The sequence below is a fragment of the Herpailurus yagouaroundi genome, unplaced genomic scaffold (assembly GCF_014898765.1).
Source record: "Herpailurus yagouaroundi ecotype Mexico unplaced genomic scaffold, PumYag 100, whole genome shotgun sequence".
Taxonomy (NCBI): domain Eukaryota; kingdom Metazoa; phylum Chordata; class Mammalia; order Carnivora; family Felidae; genus Herpailurus; species Herpailurus yagouaroundi.
In genome coordinates this window covers 62,577,098-62,600,092 of record NW_024412391.1, presented here as the reverse complement: position 1 = coordinate 62,600,092, position 22,995 = coordinate 62,577,098, and the positions used below count along the sequence as shown (strand labels likewise).

Genomic DNA, 22,995 nt, shown 5'->3' with positions numbered 1-22,995 from the left:
TTAATATACACCAAAGTATTGAATGGCTCTAGTCTGTGTGAGATTCTTTAAAAATTTTAGTTGATATGGAATATTTAATTTTTCTATAGAGATTTTGTAATTCTTGTATATGTATTTTAAATATTTTCTTTTTTTTAATGTTTATTTATTTTTGAGAGAGAGAGAGAGACAGAGCATGAGCAGGAGGAGGGCAGAGAGTGAGGGAGACACAGAATTGGAAGCAGGCTCCAGGCACTGAGATGTTAGCACAGAGGCCGACGTGGGGCTCAAAGCCAGGCACCCCTATATATATATTTTGATCTACAATTAAAAATAATAAAGTTATCACCATGTGGCTTCAGGAAAGTTGTTCTTTACACTCCAGTTATGGACAAAATTAATGTTCTGGATTAGATGTTCTTTGTAATTCCTTTTAGCTTTAAAAGTATAAAAAGCCTTTTTTTTTTTTTTAACCTTTCTAGCTTGCGTTAGCTTCTTAACTCTATTTAAGAAAATGGTTTCAATTTATTCTCAGTTTTGTCACATTTCCTTCAAGGGATGTTAAATAAACAGACTTATAGACTTACATAGAACATTGTTTTCTCCCTCCTCCCTACTTACTGCCCCTACACAAGAAATCTTTTCTGTTGCGATTGCTTCTACCCCTTCTAAACATCTCATAAACACACCATATTTTGAGCACTTTAAAAAATTTGCCGTGGATATTTTATCTCCTGCGTTACCCAGGATGTAGTTAAAAAGTTTTGTGTCTTCCCTACTTTTTGATACTATCTGTGACCTACATTTGAAATTTCTCTTGTCAAGCTTTTCATGCCTATCTGTACCTTTTCATATGATGCCTGAAACGCAGGGGGTACTCACTAAATATTTGTTGAATGAGTTAATACTTGTGTGTTAATCACTTTCAAAACATTTACTTAGGCCTAACCTTTTTCTCCCTTCCCTTCTTTTGCTTTTCTCTCCCTCTTTGTCTTTTTTGTGCTGGCCTGCCTCTTGCAGAGTAACTTGCAATGTTGCTCAATGACATGAGATGATAGCCATTTCCACCATCTGTTTTAGTTTTAAAGTTTTAGTAAAATAATACTAATAATAAATATTAGTAATAAGTGAAGTTCATTAAGGTTAATTTTAGTAAGCTAAAATCAATTTTTAGTGAAAATAATATTATGAATAATACCATTAGGTTTTGCTGCCATGAATTTTATGGTCGGTACACAGGACGCTAATTATTTCTCCAATCCTCTTTCATGAATCTGTAAAGCAAAATCATCTTTATAACAACACAGGTGAAAGTGCTGATAGTAGAATAAGTCATGTGGATAATAACTGACAAAAGATAGTAATAATGCTGTGCTAAAGAAGCAAATTAAAGATGCACTTGGGATCTGCTTTGTTTCTGGCTCCTATGTTTGTTTCTCAGGCTTTTGCATATCAACATTTTAGAACACCGTCCTGTTCAGTTTTTTTGAAAAACTTATCAAATGTGAAATGACGGTTGCTATGTAGTTTACCTTCATTCAAGCCTTTCAAGGTTTTCTAACCATTTTAATTGTTTCTGACCAGCTTTAGGGTAGCACCAACACGTAAAACAGACGAAGAGTTCTATTCTTAGCTTTCCCTGCAGTAGACACTCCCTCTTGCTCCCTCTGCTCCCTCAAGCAGGACCCATCTGTGCCCCTGAGGCACCCTCCAGCCTGGGACGACCTGAATGGAAACTGCCGTTTTAATTGTGTCCATCTGTCATAATTCCTTAGCTGATGGTTTCCTCTCGGTGCACACACTCTTGTGTCACTCTTCTCGTCAAATATTTTGCTTGTTCGCCCCTTAGAGAGTTGGGATATTACTGCTTTCATATGGATGTATTTTCACATACACTTACAACTTCAGTCTCTGGCATTTAAGGGAAAACTCCTTTGACCAGAGTTCATTAATGTTGCTCCAGCTGGTCTCTCTTTCACTCAGCGTTGGTTGCTGTGTTTACATAAGCCCTACGAGGTAGAATTTTTGTTTTTGCTTCCCCTTCCCAGATCTATCATGTCAACAGATAACCATCCAGTAACATTAAACAAACCCTACCATTGTCCAACTTCTATATTTTTGTTAGCCTTACCCCCACTGGTTCTGGGTGTTAGGTTCAGAGTGGAGGGATACCGGAAACAGCACTGAGGTTGAAGAGCAGGAGCTTGAACACTGTTGTTTATTAGCACATGGAAACGATTACCAACTAGCCAGGTACGTTCCCCTAAACTCCATTCCAGTAGGCAGTGTTTCCAGGGAAAAACAGGCTGTTTCCTCTGCTATTCTGGAGAATTTTTGGAAAGCCCAGATTATCTGCCTTCTTTGGGCTCTGGGATGGTCTGATTCAGAGATCTGTCCATTTTAATTTTTACCACCAGGACTCCTCCCTTGTCTTTTTTTTTTGTGCTTCTAATTATGCACCAAGATTTGAGAGATTATCAGTGTCACTGTGCTGTGAGGAGAACCTTTTTCTCTAACATAATAACCATTTATGTATTAAATACTCTTCTGGCTTATGAGCTAGTGGGTTGTAGGGTCAGTTTACGGTGGCAGTAAATCTAAATTGCTACCCTTTCTTTTTAGCCAATAATTATTTCCCTCATCCCCTGTCCAGGCTTTTTTACATCTCCTTTTTCTTCCGCTCATTTTTAATTTCTTAGCTTTGTTTCCCACTTAATCACCACAGAGTCTACCCCTGTAAAAAGATCAATTAAAATACCTCTCAAAATACCAAACTCAACAGAACTTCCTTCTCTCCCTCTCTTTTTAAAATTAGAGGTAGTTTTTATTTCCTTGGTGTTTTTTATTTTATTTTATTTTTGTTATTTGTTTTCATTTTTTTTTCTGTAATGAATGTATCACTTTTGAGTGAAGAGTTTTTAAAACAGGTATTCTTTTCATGAAAATAATAATCAAACAGTACTGAGCTCTCTTCATTCCCTTAATGCTGCCTGTATTGAGGCAGGCAAGAAGAATTATGTAGGATCAGGAACCTGCATTTTAATCATGGGATGCCTCTTCCCCACACTGGTGTGACTGCAGAGAGCAAATCTGTGCCAAATATCTGTTGTCACTGTCACTGATGCACGGAGTGCTTTATAGATAGCTTGAATCACTTCTGTCTTCTCAGAGACCATTTTCGGTACTCTTGATTCCTTTGTGAGATCCATATTTCCATCTCATATTATTTTCCTTCTCCCTGAGGGACTGCCTTTAACATATTATCACCAGATCTGGTGGTGGTGGATTCTTTCAGCTTTGTATGTCTGAAAAATTCTTTTTGTTTTCCTCTTGCTTTTTAGGATATTTTTTTCTTTGTGTATAGAATTTTAGATTAATAGGTATTTGTTTTGTTTTGTTTTACCTTTTAGTACTTTTCCTAGACTTTTTTGTTTTCTGATTTTAGGCACATGAGTGCATGAAGAAAAGTACATGTACACAGATAAATTAAGAAAATGAGAAAGTGCTATAAATGTTGTTTTATTTTCTGCTTATTTAAGTTAATTGTATATGACAAGCAGTGTAAAATTTCCGTTGACAAACAGAAGCTCAAAACTCTGTGTGTTAATTCCCCCTGTCCTTTACATTTTTTTAAAGAAAATGCCTTTTTTTGCCTTTGGGCCATAGGTTATAGATCATTGAGTCCAGAACCTTGAGTTATTTTATGGTTATGCACATATGTGTTTTTAATAAAGAACATAGACTATAATGCCTTCAATCTAAAGAAAAACTTTTTTTTTTAATTTTTTTTTAACGTTTATTTATTTTTGAGACAGAGAGAGACAGAGCATGAATGGGGGAGGGTCAGAGAGAGGGAGACACAGAATCCGAAACAGGCTCCAGGCTCTGAGCTGTCAGCACAGAGCCCGATGCGGGGCTCGAACTCACAGACCATGAGATCATGACCTGAGCCGAAGTCGGCCGCCTAACCGACTGAGCCACCCAGGCGCCCCAAGAAAATCTTTTTAGACTATCCACAGTCATGCTATAAAATGCTATCATTAGTTGTCAAATTAGCATTTGCTAATTTTAGAAAACACTTTAAAGTTTTAATATAGTACATGTCCATGGTTGAAAGTTTAGAAAACACAGAAAAATATAAAGGAGAAAATAAAAATTTCAGTAATCCCACATCTAGAGTTGACCACTACTAAAATTCTGCCAGTGGGGGTTCCTGGGTGGCGCAGTCGGTTAAGCGTCCGACTTCAGCCAGGTCACGATCTCACGGTCCGTGAGTTCGAGCCCCGCGTCAGGCTCTGGGCTGATGGCTCGGAGCCTGGAGCCTGTTTCCGATTCTGTGTCTCCCTCTCTCTCTGCCCCTCCCCCGTTCATGCTCTGTCTCTCTCTGTCCCAAAAATAAATAAAAACGTTTTAAAAATAAATAAATAAATAAATAAAATTCTGCCAGTGAATTTCCTTACAGATTTTTTTTCTATGCATATTCTGCTTTTGTTTACTTACTTAAAATTAGGATTGAGATACTATCTGTTGAGTACTTACTATATGTCAGGCAGTCTCCTATGCTCTTTATATTTTGTAAATTATTTATTATTGCTGATAGCTTTGATTAAATATGTATCATTGTTATTTCTGTTGTATATATAAGAAAATTATGACTTTTCTTATACAGTCACAGCAAGTAAGTGGCAAAGCCTGGCTATAAATCTAGCTTATCTGACTTTAGAGGCTATACTTAAATAATACATTATATTATATCACATCATTAAACACTTTTGTACAACAGACTTTAAGAGTGTATCATGCTATTGTATTATATATGGAAACCATTTACATATTGTTATACTAGCATCTTGTTTCAAGGTGTTGATCAGGTTAGCATTTTTATATAAAAATCATAGTGAATATGTCTGATTATTTCTTTTTTTTTTTTATTAAATTTTTTTTTCAACGTTTATTTATATTTGGGACAGAGAGAGACAGAGCATGAACGGGGGAGGGGCAGAGAGAGAGGGAGACACAGAATCGGAAACAGGCTCCAGGCTCTGAGCCATCAGCCCAGAGCCTGACGCGGGGCTCAAACTCATGGACCGCGAGATCGTGACCTGGCTGAAGTCGGACGCTTAACCGACTGCACCACCCAGGCGCCCCAATGTCTGATTATTTCTTTGAAATTACTTCCTTAGCGTGGAATTATTGTGTCAAGGCGCATTACTTTTTAAAAAATTTTTTTTTAATTTTTATTCATTTTTGAGAGCGAGAGAAAGGGAGGGAGGGAGGGAGGGAGAGAGATAACGTAAGCAGGGGAGGGGCAGAGAGAGAGGGAGACACAGAATCTGAAGCAGGCTCCAGGCTCTGAGCTGTCAGCACAGAGCCCCACTTGGGGCTCAAACTCAAGAATCATGAGATCATGACCTGAGCTGAAGTCAGATGCTTAACTAACTGACTCACCCAGGTGCCCCAAGGTGCCTTACATTTTAAATGCTTTAGAAACATGTTGCTAAGCTGCCCTTCAGAAAGGTTGCTCAGTTTGTACCTCCTTAGCAGTGTTAAGAGTAGTCTGTTGCACTGAATCAAGACTGAGTATCGTGTTATAAAATCTTTAATCCATTGATAAGCAAGATATTATCTTTAAATTTTAATTTCTTGTTTTTGAGCTTCTTAAGATGTTTACTAGACACATCTTTTTTCTGCAAATTATTTTCCATTTGCTTTTTCCCTGTTACATTTTTTACAGTCGTGCTATCATCTGTCCTTTCAGTGCTAATCTTAACAACAGTCAAGTCCAATAATGAGAAAGAGCAACTCTAAACTAAAACACAGTAAAATTCTGTATTTAGTTTATACCCTTCATTTTCTGTCCAATTTACTGCTTTGAAAATTATTTACCTGGTGTTTGAGACATCCAGTAACCTTTTCTTAGACCTAATCTTCTTAAACTTTTCAGTGTCATATCATAATCACTTATTTCTAATGAGATCCTTGGGTTTTTTGTTTTGTTTTGTTTTGTTTTGTTTTTTGTTGGTGTGTGTGTGTGTGTGTGTGTGTGTGTGAAAGAGAAAGAGAGAGACAGACAGCTGTATAGATCTTTTTCCTTATATTTTTCACCCCATATTATAATTCTCCCAAATTAGCTTCTTGAACTCATTTTTGTATTCAGTTGGTGAACTGATTTTTTTCCATGACTATAGAAATTACTTTCAAATTCATATCCCAATCTTGGTGGATATAGAACCTATTTATTATATCACTTGTATCTTGTTTTCATCTCAAACTTAACATAAATTGAATTCCTCTTTTCCTTTTTTTCCTTCCTTACCCTTGATAAGAACAATCCATTTTTTCTGTACTGACCCTATTTTTCATTACTTTAGATGTAAACCTTTCTAGTCATCCTTTATTGTTTTATTTATTTTACCTATATAATATCTTATTGTATTTTTTATTTCCCTGCCTTGGAATGTTCCTCAAATTCTTCTTTTGTGTTCATTCTTTGTGCCATATCTCTGTGTCAGGTCTTTCTCTTATTATGCCATATTTTCTGGGGCTTCATTTAGCTGATCTTTCCCAGTTTATCCTCACCTTGTTCCAAGATTATTCTTTCTACAATTATCACTTTTTGTAGTCTTTGTGAACAATAATGTATAGTTGCTCTCTATTTTTTGCCAATCAGGGGCCAAGGTCTTGTTAACATTGAATACCAATGTTATTTAAGTGCATATTCAATTCTCTACTTCAATCAGGAAGATTACATTATTGTCTGCACCAGTGTCCTTCCCCAACCTTCTTGCACATCTTAGTCAAAATAGTAATTACTAAAACTACAATGTATTAAGGCCATATAATACATCAATTACTCTGCTAACCCTTTCACACATATTTTTGCTAATCATTACAATCAGTATGGTAGTAATAGTGAACCTTCTTCATCTAAACTAAGGATTAATTCTTTCAGGAATTCATAGTTGAAGACACCTAAGGTTTCATAGAAAATGGATTAAGAAAACTGTGTGCTGAGGTAAATGAATGAAAACATCTAAATAAACTTTTGCTAAAATAAAGCAATCAAAATGCATTATAAAGAGACTGTTACACATTTTAAAGTTTTGCTATAAAAAAATAAAGTTTTGCTGTAATAGGTACAGTACCATTCATTTACATTTAACATTTTGCATGCTATATACTTTTAAATAGGATACTTTTTTCCAACCCCCATCCGTCCAGCATTAGGAAAATGCTTGTGAATTTGTTTTATCCTGTTGGTGGTGATATGCATTTAAATGGTGATATGCATTTAATTTCCCATCCCCCAGTCTATCACCTTTTTTTCCCAAGTATTCATTGCTTTTCCAGTTTTGTAGATTGGGGATTGTTTGCCATGTGGGCCTGAGAGCTGTAACTTGAGTCTTTAGTCTCCTTCATTCATTCTTCACTTCCACAGTACTTGCAGGAAGGGTGGATGGGCCTGGATTTACTTCACCTCAGGGTTCTTTCTCTCTTTCCAGGACTACTTTGTAGAAACTTTCACTCCCAGCCTGCCATCTGCTTTCTAGCTCTTTTCTTTTTCTATCTTCCAGTAGTTCCTTTTTCTATTTCTTTACATCTCACAAATTTAAAAAATATTCCTAAAACAACATACAGAGGGGGAAACGGCATTGGGGACTTTAAGATTATCAGTAAGTGAAAACTTCAGGATTGAAATTTTGGTCTCAGCAACTCTGAGACCCAGATTCTTTTCTTACTTCCATACTTCCTTTTATACTCTTCACCCTTCCCCAAGTCCTATTTTTCTCAACATTCATTGTCTTTTACTTCAGGGTTAAACTTAGTGTCCCGTTCATCACTGAAACCATTTAAAGGTCACTGGTTGAGCCCAGCTGAACTCTCGGCCTCTGTACACTTGAATATAATGGTCTGTAGTACATCCATTTATGTTTTTTTGTCATCATATCATGTGTATTGAATGTGTATCCATAGATTCATTGTTAAATCATTGAGAGCAGGGACCACATACAACATACTGGTACTAGACTTTTGATAAGCACTCAAACCTGTGCATGAATGGATTGATTCCACTTCTAGTGTTCAGTCTTTTTTGGTCAAATTTCCTTATAACTTTAGTTTTTAATGTTTGTTCTGTTATTTTTCCTAAAGGTAATTTCCAGTAGTCTCTAGTTTTTGTGGGGGGGTCACAACTCTGTTTGTTTATTTTGATAGCATTGTATATGGCTGGTGAGTTTCTTGGCTTATTTGCAAGAACACCATGACTTCGTTGTGAATCCATCTATTCTCAGTTTTTTTCTTTGCTCTGGTTCCACTTAACCTTCACCTCACAAAGTCAATAGCCCTCTTCTCTTAATATCAATCTACTTCTTATACCTTTCTTAGCACACTTACTGTAATATTTTGTGTAGCTTAGCACACTCCAGGTCTCCAGTCTCTGCAGCATACACACATACCCCTGTACTGGCATACGTGTGTGTGTGTGTGTGTGTGTGTGTGTGTGTGTGTGTGTGTGTGATATTCTCACACAAGCCCCATACTTCAATCAGATTTGTATCCCAATAACTCTCATTGTTCTTGGAATACAGTCAAGATTGACTCACTCTTACTAAATTACTGACTGAATGAATCAATCAAATCAATGAAGCAAGCATATTATTTTCTCTACTTATATTTTTCTAGCACTTGTGCTATCTTCCTTCTGATTAGACTACTTAGAAATGTCCCTTTAATTGTATTTGTTTCATTGCATTTTGTCTAAATTATTCTGTACAAGCATGTGTACTTTCAGAAATTTCTTTGACCTTGCTTGTACTTCTTTTATTCTTGTCCATTAAGATAATCATCACCCTGATTTTCTTTCACCTATGATTACTCTGTCTATTGACGATGTAAAAACCTATATTTGCTTTTCCTTTTATTTCCCCTCACCAGTAGATGCCAGTCCTGTACATATTAGCTTAAAAAGAAAACCCGTTTTAAAATTTTGCAGTCCTTTATTTATTACTCCTTTCAGTCATCCTTAAACTTGTGTCTTTTCTTAAAATATCCTTCTTATCAAATGCTCTTGCCTAATTAAAGTCACGTTATCATCTTTTCATTTTATAAAAATATAACAATGATTTTCCTTTTGAGAATTTGAGCTTTTTAGCTTTATTTTTTCTGGAAGGCCAACTGTGTTCATCTTTCAGATTCTATAATTCAACTTTAATTTGGTTTTTCAAAATACGAAGTATACTTTAAATATTTGAATTAGCAATAATCACACCTCGGATAAACCTCGACTATGATACTGCCACTGCACAAAGCTACTTTAAATATTTGAAAGAAAAAGAATTTTCTTCTTGCCTTTATCTTCCATAGATACTAGTAAATCAGGCACTTGAACTGCCATGAAAGGTTCTTGGAGAACTGCTGTACTTGTACAACTGTAGACATTGGTCACTCAGAAACATTGAGGAACTGTTGTCATCAAAGCATGTATTGAGCAATTGTTTCCATAGCATTATGCTTTATTTTATGCAAAGGTTAAGAAGAAATAAAGTCATAGTTTTAGCCATTAAAGTAGTTTAGAATCAACTTATAAGACAAAGTCCCCACCCTCAACACATCCCTACACAAGTTAACTTTTATAAAATAACACAAGGAAACGTTAAGTCATGTTACACAAATTATGTATACACATGCACAAAGGTAGAAAGTTAAAAAAAATGATACTTAGATTAAGTAACATTTAATCAGAAAGGATGTTTTCTAGAAAAATATTTAAATAACAAAGGACCAAGAGAAGATGTTGTCACAGAAAAGGGAATGGCATAAACAGAATAATGGAAAGGGAGCCAGTAGTGGAACATTTGCATCTTTTGGGTCTTATCAACAGCAGTGTATAAAAAATGTTATCTTAAAAATGGACATTTAACTTTGTCCCATCCAGAGACTAAAACTGCATGTAACAGGAGTTCTTTCTTTTCCTTTATTCTCCAAAACTGGCTTAATAGGATGAGCAGTACATAATTACTGCTCCAGGCTCAGATGTAAGACCCAAGAAGTTTGCAATTTATCTGCTCAGGGAGACCTTATACCTCAAGAAATATTAAACAATTATCTGAAAACATGTAACATTAGGTGAAGGTGTAAAACATAAGGTGTAGGAGAGGTTCAAAGGATAGAAAAAGACCGCTAGGCTCGAGTAAACAGGTTAATGCCAAAGGAGAAGTTAATATTTGAACTGGACCTTTAGAAGAAGGCTTTCGAGAGGGCAGAGAAGGGGTATATGGGCAAATGTGTAAAAGATACAAAGGGAGGAATGTGTACAGTCTTCTCAGGGTATGGCTTGCCTTACAGTTATTATTTTTGTGAGGGTGTTGTTTAAAAATGGAAATGTAGTTGAGTTCATACTAGTTGTTGGTAATATGTTACTAAGGTTAGGTAAATAAATAGAGATGTGACAATTTTTATAACAGTATTCTCAATACTGTTAAGATGTCACATGGCCTCATATTCATCTGTAGATTCAAATAAATCTCAATTAAAATCCCAGCAGGATTTTTTTTTAAAGAAATTGATTAGCTGTTTCCAAAATGTATAGGAAAGGCAAGGTACCTAGAATAAAAGTTCTGAAAAAGAATAAAGTTAGAGACTGACCTTACCCAATTTGACAAGATTGATTATAGAGCCTCAGTATCCAAGACTATGTAATATTGGTATAAAATAGAAATATTTAATATCTAATAAATATATAAAAATAGCAATATATGGAATAGAATAGAAAGTAAGGAATAGGTGGAGACATATAGGGGCACCTGGGTAGCTCAGCTCATTGAGCATCTGAGTCTGATACCAGCTCAGATCGTGGCCTCATGGTTCATGTGTTTGAGCCCCACATCGGGCTTTGTGCTGACCTGCTTGGGAGAGTCAGAGCCTGCTTGGGATTCTCTCTCTGTCTCTCCCTCTATCTCTGCCCCTTCCCTGCTAGCTCTCTCACTCTCAAAATAAATAAACATTTAAAAAAAAATAAAAAAAGGATTGAGACATAGAGTCAGTTGACTTTCAGTATAAGTACCATGGTAACTCAGTGCTAAAATATATAATATTTTTCAACAAATAGCAGTACAAGAATTAGATATCCGTATGGGGAAAAAACCTGAGCCACAAATGTTACCATACCATAATTAATTACGTTGGATTAATTAATTAGCCAAAATTAATCATAGGTCTAGACCTAAGAGTTTAAACAATGAAACCTATAAAAAGAATGCATAGGTGAAAATCTTTGTATTGTCACATTTAACAGGTCACAAAACATGGACCATCAAAGAAAAAAACTGACACGTTGAATTTCATTAAAATCACAACTTTTATACTTTGAGAGGCACAGTTTCGAAATGAAAAGAGAAAGTATAGACAAGGACAATATATTTGCAAAACATATATACAAGGACTTGTATCCAGAATGTGAAGAGCATTTACAACTCAGTAACAACAACCCAATTTAAAAACTATGGACAAAAGATTTTTTAATAGCTGTTTCACAGAGGAGGGTATATGAATGGCCAGCAGCACATGAAAATATGTTCAACATCGTTAGTCACTGGTGAATGCAGATTAAAACCGCATTGAGATACCACTGCACACCTGCTAGAATGGCTAAAGAACACTGACAATATAAAATGTTGGCAAGGATGTTGAGAAATGGAATACTCGTACGTGACTGGTGGGAATGTAAAATTTTACTGCCACTTAGGACAATAGTTTGGCAGTCCTTTTAATGTTAAACAGATACTTAACCTTTCAATTCAGCAGTTAAACTCTTTGGTATTTTCCAAGAGAAATGAAAGCATATATTTATGTTAAAACTTGTGTGTGAATGACAATTTTAGTCCTAATAGACAGAATCAGGAAATGGCTCAAATGTCTATCCTGTGCTTTACTCCACGTCTTATGAACAAGAATTTTAGAGGAGGTGCAACTCCAGGAATCTGTCATTTTCCATGTTCCTCCATTTTATTCTGTTGCAGTCAGGCAGCCTAGGAACTGGTGCTCTAGACTATCCTGTCCAGTATGGTAGGACTACTACTACCTCATACTGTACTTTTGTGCAAACGTGAAAAATGCACCTCTCACAGAAGTATGCCACCTTATGGGTGCATGGCTTGACAGCTAGCATAAAGGCTGAATTTCAGTTCTCCTAACTCCCTCAGGTGGGAGCTCTAGTTCAGTTTTATGTGTACAATACATAAAGGAAAATATGAAACAAATAACACAAAGCCATGACTCACAGCCTCATCATGAGTAAATTAATCTGGCAGAGTGTTTAAGATAGGGGAGTCTAGAGTTGGCTAAAGGACTTTATTGGTTTTGTTTTTGTTTCTTTTTTTTCCCTCTAAGACAAGTCTGTAATGTTACCAGCACAGTGCTTCCTTAGACCTAGAGGAAGAGTAGAAAGAGGCTATATGGGCAAAAAGTATGAAAGATGGTTAAAATGGTTAAGAACGTCTGAACAAATCCCATGTTCTCCCTGCTTTGTAGAAGGAAGAGAAGGAATGAGAGTAGGGAGAGATAGTTGTGGATGCATCCATCTTTCCACTTACGGGGAGTAGAGAGTAAGCTCGAGAGAACTAAAGAGGAGCATGCTTTTCTAAAGTCCTGAGAAGAATGATTAACAAAAGGAGAAAGTGATCCTGGACCTGCTCTATGGGAGAAAAGAGTAATGGACTTAGCCACATGGATCAAATGGGAAAAAGGGAGATACATGCTGCATACTAGAATTTTTAATTCGCTGTAATATTTAGTCTATTAATTAATTTTTTTTCAACGTTTATTTATTTTTGGGACAGAGAGAGACAGAGCATGAACGGGGGAGGGGCAGAGAGAGAGGGAGACACAGAATCGGAAACAGGCTCCAGGCTCTGAGCCATCAGCCCAGAGCCCGACGCGGGGCTCGAACTCATGGACCGCGAGATCGTGACCTGGCTGAAGTCGGACGCTTAACCGACTGCGCCACCCAGGCACCCCTAATAATTAATTTTTAATGAACCCACCCTCTAGCACAATAGTCAACCAAAGATTCTTAAATACGAACACTTCCTATTTCTTATGCATACAGTAATCCAGTCTTGTGCATGGTGAAACGGGAAAGGGGGTAGAGGCAGATGGGGGGGCAGAGTGATAAAAGTTTAAATGTCAAGAAGGATAATGTGGGATAAAAATGTCAGAATTAGTTTAAGACCCAATGCTGAAGAAACTTGACAGCTACACTAAATGATTTAGAAATATATTTTATTAGAATGATGAAGCTGGTAGTGCTTTGGATAAAGTTGTTCTTTAAGATTAATGTTTAACATTTGTATTGAGATGTAATTCACATGTCATCACTTATTTAATTATAGAATTCAGCCATTTCCAGAATATTCAAGATGTGTGTAACTATTACCTCAATTAATTGTAGCACATTTTGACCACTCCAGAAAGAAACCCCATGTCCATTAACAATCACTTTCCTTTTCTCCCAGCTCCCTCCCTTACCCCCACTTTAGGCACTGATCTACTTTCTGTCTGTAGATATTTGACTTTTCTGGACATTCCATATAAATGGAACTATCCTACAATACGTAGTTCTTGTGACTGCCTTTTTTTCACCAGTATGGTGTTTTCAAGGTTCATCCATGTTGTATCATGTATCACATTTAATTCCTTTATATTTCCAAATAATAGTCTATTGAATGGATATACCACATTTTGTTTATTCTGACGTCGGTTGATGGATATTTGGGTGTTTCTTCTTTTTGGCTATAATGAATACTGGTTTGAACATTCATGTACAGATTTTTGTGTGGACATGTTTTCATTTTTCTTGGGTATATACCTAGGAGAGGAATTTCTGGGTCATGTGGTAACTCTAGGTTTAACGTTTTAAGGAACTGCTGGATGGTTTTCCAAAGTAGCTGCATGTACCATGTTATATTACCTCTGATAATGCATGAGGGTTACAATTTCTGCACATCCTCATGAACACTTGTTATTATCTGTATTTTAGCATAACCATCTCTGAGTGGGGGTGTGAGGAGGTATCTTATTTTAGTTTTGATTTGCATTTCCCTAATGGCTGTTGATGTTGAGCATCTTTTCTATGTGCTTATTGGCCATTTGGGTGTCTACTTTAGAGAAATGCCTATTCAGATCCTTTGCCCACTTTTTTTTCCTCCTAAGATATACTTGACGTATAACATTATATTTCAGGTGTATAATATAATGATTTGTATATGTTGTGAAATGAACACCACAGTAAGTCTAGTTAACAGCCATCACTATACATAGTCACAAATTATTTTTTTTTCCTTGTGATGAGGACTTTTAAGATACACTTTACATAACATCTTTCAAACATGCAATACAGTATTATTAACTATAGTCCCCATGCTATATGTTACATCCCCATGACTTATTTATTTTGTAGCTGGAGGTTTGTACCTTTTGACCCCTTCATCCATTCCATACACCCCCACTTCTCACCCCCCCTACCCTCTGGCAACCACCAATCTGTTGTCTGTATATGTGAGCTTTGTTTTTGGTTTGTTTGTTGGTTTTGGATTCTAGAGTCTACATATAAGTGAGATCATATGATATTTGTCTTTTCCTGACTTAGTTTTAAATTAGGTTGTCTTTCGGTTATTGGGTTATAACTATTATTTATAATACTGTAGATATAAGCCCCATATCAGATATATGATATATAAATGTGTTCTCCCAATATGAGTATTGCAAATTAAAACAATGATGAGATGCCACTACATACCTATTAGAATGGCCCAAATCCAAAACACTAACAGCATGAAATGCTGGTGAGGATATGAAGTAAAAGAACTCTCATTCATAAATTTGTGCTGTTATCATTTCAAGCTTTTTACAAATTGCACATGAGTTCTTAACTGTCTTCCTGATTTTAATCTTTCTTTTCTATGTCATTCTCTTCTCATCCTTACCCCTAATGGAGGAATATAATAGCAGTTTTCAAATATATGAAGGGATATCATGAAAATGGGAATTGACTCACTCTGTGTAACTGTAGTAGTAAAAGAATTTTACTCTTTTCTTCTAAATTATATTATGAATAACTTCAAAACTGAATGCATTGCAGAAAAAATTCAGCTCATTCTGTAGCTTCTTTTTGGCCTCAGATGGTAGAAACCTAAGCAAATAAAAATCACTTCTTCAAACCTTCTTCAACTTGCTATACACACTCAATTTTTGGTCTTCATTATGTTCTCTCATATTCTAGAACGGGCTAACCTACTGTCCGTCCTTCCTTTCAAAAGAAATTCTTCCCATTACTTCACCTACACAATTATATTTTTTCTATCACTGTTGCTGCTGGCATAGCGTCAATTATCCATACTACATTTGACAGTTTACTTAACCAGCTTCTGGTTAACAACCTTTGCAAGTAGATAAGAACTTGATAATAATTGCCTATCATACACAAACAATACCAGACTAGCAACCATAATTTCTGCAGCCACACACACTATTTTTACATCTTCTTGAAGTGTAAAGATAAACACATTCATGAATACGATGCAAAGCTATAGTAACTTTATAACATTTTATTTTTTTAAGATTATTTATTTGAGAGAGAGGAGCGGAGATGGGGGGAGGGGGGGAGAGAGAGAATCCTAAGAAGGCTTCCTGCTGTCAGCGCAGAGGCTCAAGCTCACGAACCATGAGATCATGACCTGAGCCGAAACCAGGAGTCGGACACTTAACCGACTGAGCCACCCTATAACATTTTGATAGAAGCAGAGTTGTTTATATTAAAAGCTATGCTTTATGACTAAGGTTTTGGAGATCACTAAGAATCTTGGAAATCATGTTTTAAGCTGATACTTTTAAAACATAATTACTATTGATATAAAAGTCAGAATTATGATTCAGTTTAAACACAATTTTTTTATGCTTGTGAAACTTTATGTAGGGATACTGTACATGGTGCCTGGTGTATCCATATCAGAATATTAGGAAGTTCAGATTAACTAGTCTCTTTATTTGGAAAATACAAGCCCACACCTTTACAAAATCATGGAGAAAACATAGGTATGTATTTTAAGCAAAAATTATTGGGGCGCCTGGGTGGCGCAGTCGGTTAAGCGTCCGACTTCAGCCAGGTCACGATCTCGCGGTCCGTGAGTTCGAGCCCCGCGTCAGGCTCTGGGCTGATGGCTGGAGCCTAGAGCCTGTTTCCGATTCTGTGTCTCCCTCTCTCTCTGCCCCTCCCCCGTTCATGCTCTGTCTCTCTGTCCCAAAAATAAATAAACGTTGAAAAAAAAAATTAAAAAAAAATTATTAAGTTAGTCTTATTTGTCTAAAGATTCACTTTTATTACGTGAACTGGGTTCTCTATAAAAATTTTTCTGAGCTTCTAAAAGAATCTCTAAAGATTTTTTTTCTTTGTTAAGAAACTAGAAGAGAAGATTTCTGAAAATGCTTACTATTCTCTATGAACCAGATTAGCCTTCCTTTCAATTCCAAGACTTTATAATTTAATTTATTAATACCCTTCTATGTTAGGAACATATTTCACGCACACACGGTGAGAGATAACGGCTTTTCTCAATTACAGGAACACAGAGAATATGTAACTTCAGTTCTGCAACCTCAGAAATAGCTTTAAGTAATAAAAGAAACATAAAAACTCACCAGTCAGGATTTCAAAAGGCTATTTTTCTTTCTAGTGTCCATGAAATTTTATATGAAATAGCCTAAGCCCACAAATAGTAAAAAAACAAATTAAAGGAGAGCAACTCAAATTCTTTACCATCTCCCACAAGAGATAATAGATCTCCAGAATCCCGATAGCCGTCTCAAGAAGTCAGATTATAAAATTACAGTGGTACTCATTACTGCTACCAGTGGGGAATTATTTATTGTTGTTGCTGTCTAGTGCAAACTAGATCCGGAACCAAAATGACCAAAACCAGAAAAAATTCAAAAGTACTAAGTTAGAAAAAAAACATGTTAACAAACATAGCGCATTATTGCTGCTTTGGAATCACTGTGGAGACCAAGCAAATGGGTGCCTGGGCTTAAACAGCCCATGAAGTGCATTTCTGTGATGACAGTTGAATTGGCTTTGTGAATCCACTGTGGCATCTTGGTGGAACCTCCAAAGCTATTGTAGGCTAATATTCAGAGAGTTAAAAAATGACTTTGGTACATATAAAATGAACATGTATTAGACTTTACTAAACTCACTAAGTAATGAGAGAACCAGTGAGATGGTAAATGTGATTCAAAGGACATTTTAGAAGAACATAGTTCAAGGCAATATTACTTAATAAAGTAGTATTAGAACATTAATAAAGTAACGTTGCTAAGTTAGACATAAAACTAGTTAATATTCTACAGGGAAATAAACCATGGCCTATGAGATTATCTTTTTAACAGAAGAAAAGTATCTGCGTTTTTCAGGACAAAAATCTACAAATTAACATACAACTTAAGTATATCCAGGTTTCTAATCAATTTTAAACAGTGGATCAATTAAAATGCATTCCCCCGAATTATCCTTGGTTGGACCTGTTAAATAATGCACCTACATCACATAAAAAAGATAGGTTGCTCTCCTTTTTGCCCTTGTTTTCAAGCTTTAAGTAACTGAACACATGGCAGCAACACATGATACAACCAACACTTGCCCAGAGTAATTATATAGACAAATTTTATTGATGGGAAGAGTCAATATGATAAAGATGTTAGTTTTCCCTGAAGTAATCTAAAAATCAGTATGATTTTATTCAAACCTCAACAAGTGTTTTTATAGAACTTGTCCAGTAAGTCCAAAATTAATTATGAAGAGAAAACGCTCAAGAATAGTTCAGAAAAATTTGAGGACAATGAACTAAGTAGAGGGAATTGTCCTATGAAATGTCAAAACTTATTATGAAGCAATGGAGTATGCAGAGATAGACAAACAGACGAGTAGAAACTAATAGAAAACCCAAAACGTGTTGATACACATTTGAAACCCTGACAGACGTAGCACTACAATCAATGGAGAAAAAGTGAACTCTTACTAAATGTTGTTAAGCAGATTGTTTATAACACTTGGAAAAAAATAAAAATAGATAGCTAACACATATTATAATAAAAAATAATTTCCAGGGGTGCCTGGGCGGCTCCATCAGTTAAGTGTCTGACTGTTAATTTTAGCTAAGGTCGTGATCTCACAGTTTGTGGGATAGAGCCCTGTGTCGAGCTCCGTACTGATCAGCACAAAGCCTGCTTAGGATCCTCTCTCTCCCTCTGTCCACCCCTCCCATTCTCTCTTTCTGTGTCTTTCAAAAATTAATAAATAAACTTAAATAAAAAAAAATAGCTGGGTAGATAACTAAATGCAGAAAAGCAAAATGTTAAAACTTGTAGAAGAAAGTATAGAATGTTTGTATAACTTTGAGGCAGAAAGGGAGTCCTGAAAGAAAACACAGAAATACCTAATACAAAGCTGAAATTACAAATGTGATTATAGTTTTAAAATTTTTTTTCCTCAAAATACCATTTTTCAGAGAAATCTGAAAGGACAAGCTACAGATTGGGCCAAAGGTATTTGCAGCGTATTTCATTGAGAAAGTGTTAGTACACAGGATGTATAAGAACATCTTCAATAAATCAATAAGGAACAAGATACTCAAACCAAAAACATCAACAAAAATGGTTAAAAAAAAAACCATGATCTAACAGTCTTGCAGAAGTGGGCAAATAACTCGAAGATCTGAAAAGTACATGCAGCCACACTAGTAATCAAGGACATGCAATTAAAATCACAATGTGATATCTTTTTACACTTACAAGATCACCAGTATTTTTAAAAATTTTTTTAATGTTTATTTATTTTTGAGAGAGAGACAGAGTGAGAGCGAGGGAGGGGCAGAGAGACAGAGACACACAAAATCCAAAGCAGGCTCTAGGCTCTGAGCTGTCAGCACAGAGCCCAACGCGGGGCTCGAACTCACGAACCGAAAGATCATGACCTGAGCCCAAGTCAGATGCTCAACCAACTGAGCCACCTAGGCGCCCCGAGATTGCCAGTATTTAAAAGGTTCCAAATCTCACCAAGGTGAGGTTGGTGAGAGTGTGGAAAGTCAGAACCTTTCATACAATGCTATTGAGAATATGGATTGGCATAGCATTTTGAACAAAATTTGTCGGTCTGTTTAAGTTGAAAAAGCCTATGTTCCTTGATTCAGGAATTCTATTTCTAGCTATATATTGTAGAGAAATCCAACACGTGTGCATAAGGAGACATGTATGAGCTAAAATGGAAAACAATACAACTGTCCATCTGCAAAATAATGGGTGAATATATTTTGGTATATTCATAAAAGATAATGCTACACGGGTGTTAAAATGAACTAATAGAGGAGCCCCTGGGTGGCTCAGTCGGTTAAGTGTCTGACTCTTGATTTCAGCTCGGATCATGATCTCATGGTTTCGTGAGTTTGAGCCCTGTGTCAGGCTTTGCACACTGACCTCATGGAACATAATTTGGGATTCTTTCTCTCCCTCTTTCATCTCTCTCTCCCTCCCTCTCTCTCTCCCTTTCTCTCTCAAAATACAAATAAATAAATAAATAAATTTAAATGAACTAGTAGAATGGTTCTATAACCATGGATAAATCTCATACGTAACACTGGGTGAAGCATATTGTGCATATCATATATATGTGTTATTTCTACATCTAAACCCCAATAGGAAGACTAAGCATCAAAATTAGTATGATGGTTACCTCTAAGGAAACAGTGAGCAGACTAGAATTAGAGGCAAATAATAAAGGGGCTTCAGCTTTTCCATAATACATTCCTTTAGAAAAAAAATGACTCAAATATTGCACAGTGCTGAGATTTGATAAAGTTGGGTGTTTGGTACATGGGTTTTTATTAGCTAATTTTCTCTGCACTTCTTCATGATTGAAATACTTGAAAATACTTCAGAAAATAAAAAAGAAATACTTCATTTTGAGACATAAAAAAATGGTGTATATATAACATATATATATACACATATATATGTGTGTGTATACAGACATGTATATATATATATATATATGTATATATGTGTGTGTATATATATATATATATATATAAGTTTAAAAGCATTATATACTAAATAACACTAATACTGTGTGTTGCTCTTAAACATAAATAAATACATACATTTATATACATGTGTCTGAACACATGCACTCATATACGGTTATATATTTCGGTTATATATATATACGGTTATATATTTCAAGCGTACAACTTGAATAGGAAGGATTCCCTGCAATTCCTTGAGGAGGAAAAGTGGAAGGCAGGACTAGGTATGAGACCCATAGTGTATTTCAGCTGGATGTATTATGTTTTATGTAATTTATTAAGGACAAAAAAATGATGTAAGTATGCCATATATTAGCAGTTATGAATTCTTTGTGATAGGATTATGAATATTGAGTAAACTGAATTTCTCCATTTAGTATTGCTTCTATCTATTTTTTCAAAACAATCTTTTTAAAACATTAAGCATTTGGCTAAGATCTGGAACTTGTGTATAAAAAACAAATTTTGGATCAATAAGAGTGTCTTAAATATCAAGTGTTTTGTCAACTCATGTATTGAAAATGGTAATGTATTATCAGAAAAGTTAATTATGGGTAATTTTTCCCCTCTTCCCAAAGAATACAAGTCAATGACCAGATTGTGGAAGTGGATGGAATCAGCTTGGTGGGTGTCACACAGAATTTTGCTGCAACAGTTCTCAGAAACACCAAGGGCAATGTCAGGTAAATATGTGGTTTCAGATATGTATAATTTCATTACTTAATATTATGTTGAATTTTAGCCTGCTAGAATTGTACCTATTGATGTATGTAATTTCAATGAGAATTTTATCTAAATACTTAAAACTTGCCTTTAGTTTTTAATGTTTCCTTCTTATTTGCTTACATTTGTTGTATTTGTTAAATTACATTTGTTTATACAAATGTAATTTAAAACCAAAAATTATGGTATTTTAGAAAGGCATGAAGATACGAAGTATACAGTGTGAATCAACATGGTCAATTACTGAACTATGTTAGTGTTCCTAACTAGATAGAATTTCTACTTACATCCTCAACAAATATGAATTTAGACTCTAAATCCTTTTAATAAAATCAGTTATACAATAAGTTGAAATTGAGCTGATTATACCTATATCCAGTGGTACATGGTTCTTAGAAAGACTGTCCAAATTATGTAAGGTTAATAAATGCATTTAAAAAATCTCTTCAGGGCGCCTGGGTGGCGCAGTCGGTTAAGCGTCCGACTTCAGCCAGGTCACGATCTCGCAGTCCGTGAGTTCGAGCCCCGCGTCAGGCTCTGGGCTGATGGCTCGGAGCCTGGAGCCTGTTTCCGATTCTGTGTCTCCCTCTCTCTCTGCCCCTCCCCCGTTCATGCTCTGTCTCTCTCTGTCCCAAAAATAAATAAACGTTGAAAAAAAAATTTTTTTAAATCTCTTCATAGACTTTATAGGACTAATCTTTGATAAACTGTAACTTTGCCAATTTAAAGTACAGAGGGTACATTCTTTTAGACCTTGAAATTTATATTTGATCCTGGGGTTCTGAAAATTGTAGCTTGGAAAACAAATAAGAAAGTAGTCCTGAGCCAGCTAAGGTCAAGTTGAGAAATCCATTTTATTTGGTCATAAGGCATTTATGTATGTATATATGTATGTATGTTTTTTTTTGTTTTGTTTTTAATTTTTATTTATTTTTTTAATTTACATCTAAGTTAGTTATGTATGTATGTATGTATGTATTTTTTAAAGTTTATTTATTTATTTTGAGACAGAAAGAGAGTGAGCAAGCGAGCCGGGAAGGGGCAGAGAGAGAGAGGGAAAGAGAATCCCAGGCAGGCTCTGTGCTGTTAGCACTCATGTGCTGTTAGAACTCATGAACTGTGAGATCGTGACCTGAGCTGAAACCAAGAGTTGGATGCTTAACCGACTGAACCACCCAGCTGCCCCATAGGGTATTTGTTTTTAAATACAGTGTTTCTTATGTCTTAATACTTTTCCATCAATCCTATGAAGGAACATATAGGGGACATTATGTAGTATGGGTAAGTCTCCAAATGTTTTAGTGTTATCAGCAGAATAGAACTGCCAAATATTCTGAAAATACCAAGTGAGTTAATATTGCTGTAAAGACAGTAACATGAAGATTTTTTTTGTAGCATGCTTTATGTTGCACAAACATGGGTTTAAGTTTGAGAATTTAGACTGTTTCATTTGGAAAATATCCTTTAATGCTGAAGGAAATGTTTAAGGAACACATCCGTGACTTTTATGGGTGCTACGTTGATGCTCCAAGAATACCCATAGTCCTGAGAAAAGGATGTGAAATAATTGGAAAGAGCATAGATAAAAAACTGTCTGATGCTCCCTCAGGACAGGCGATTTGTCTTTCTGCAGATTGTTGTCTGTTTTTGAGACAGCACTTTCCTATGTCAGTATTGAACTTGGTTTAAAAGCTACCCCAATTAGGCTTTGAAGTGAATTTTAAAGTGAAGTGAGATATACATTAAACTTAGAAGACTATTTTTCTTTTTCTTTTTTTTATAAGAACATTTTTTCAGTTGCAAAGAAGTTTACAGTTACATGAAATCCTAGCCATCCCTTTCCTTCAAGCCTTGTCCAAATTGCAAATGACTTCTTAACTCTACCCTGATTGCAGGCTCTCCCTTCTTCAGTCTGTCCCTCTCATCCTTCCTCCTAGTGGAGGAAAAGAATAGTTTTCAAATCTAGGAAGGTCTGTCTATCATGGAAAAAGGAATTGACTCATTCTGTGTAACTCTGGCACTGGAAGGTCTAACACCTATAGGTAGAAATAATAATTCTGCATCCATTATGTGCCTCTCTTCTTCAGAAACCTTCAGTGGCCCTCCATTCTGTACAGAATCTAAGCTCTTTATCCAGATAGGAAAATTTTTTCATCATCCAGTC

The 22,995-nt window shown here is 35.7% G+C and overlaps 1 protein-coding gene and 1 pseudogene across 17 annotated transcripts in view; one reads left to right on the top strand and one right to left on the bottom strand.

Moving 5' to 3' along the window:
- Positions 1-22,995, top strand: part of PPP1R9A (protein phosphatase 1 regulatory subunit 9A) — a 323,453-nt gene that overhangs the window by 180,908 nt on the left and 119,550 nt on the right. For all 17 annotated transcript variants that reach the window (XM_040472620.1, XM_040472634.1, XM_040472633.1 and 14 more), the window contains exon 5: positions 20,687-20,791. In XM_040472620.1, the coding sequence (XP_040328554.1) occupies positions 20,687-20,791 (105 nt within the window). The remainder of the gene's footprint in view (positions 1-20,686; positions 20,792-22,995) is intronic.
- LOC121029038 (uncharacterized) lies at positions 9,160-9,289 on the bottom strand (annotated as a pseudogene).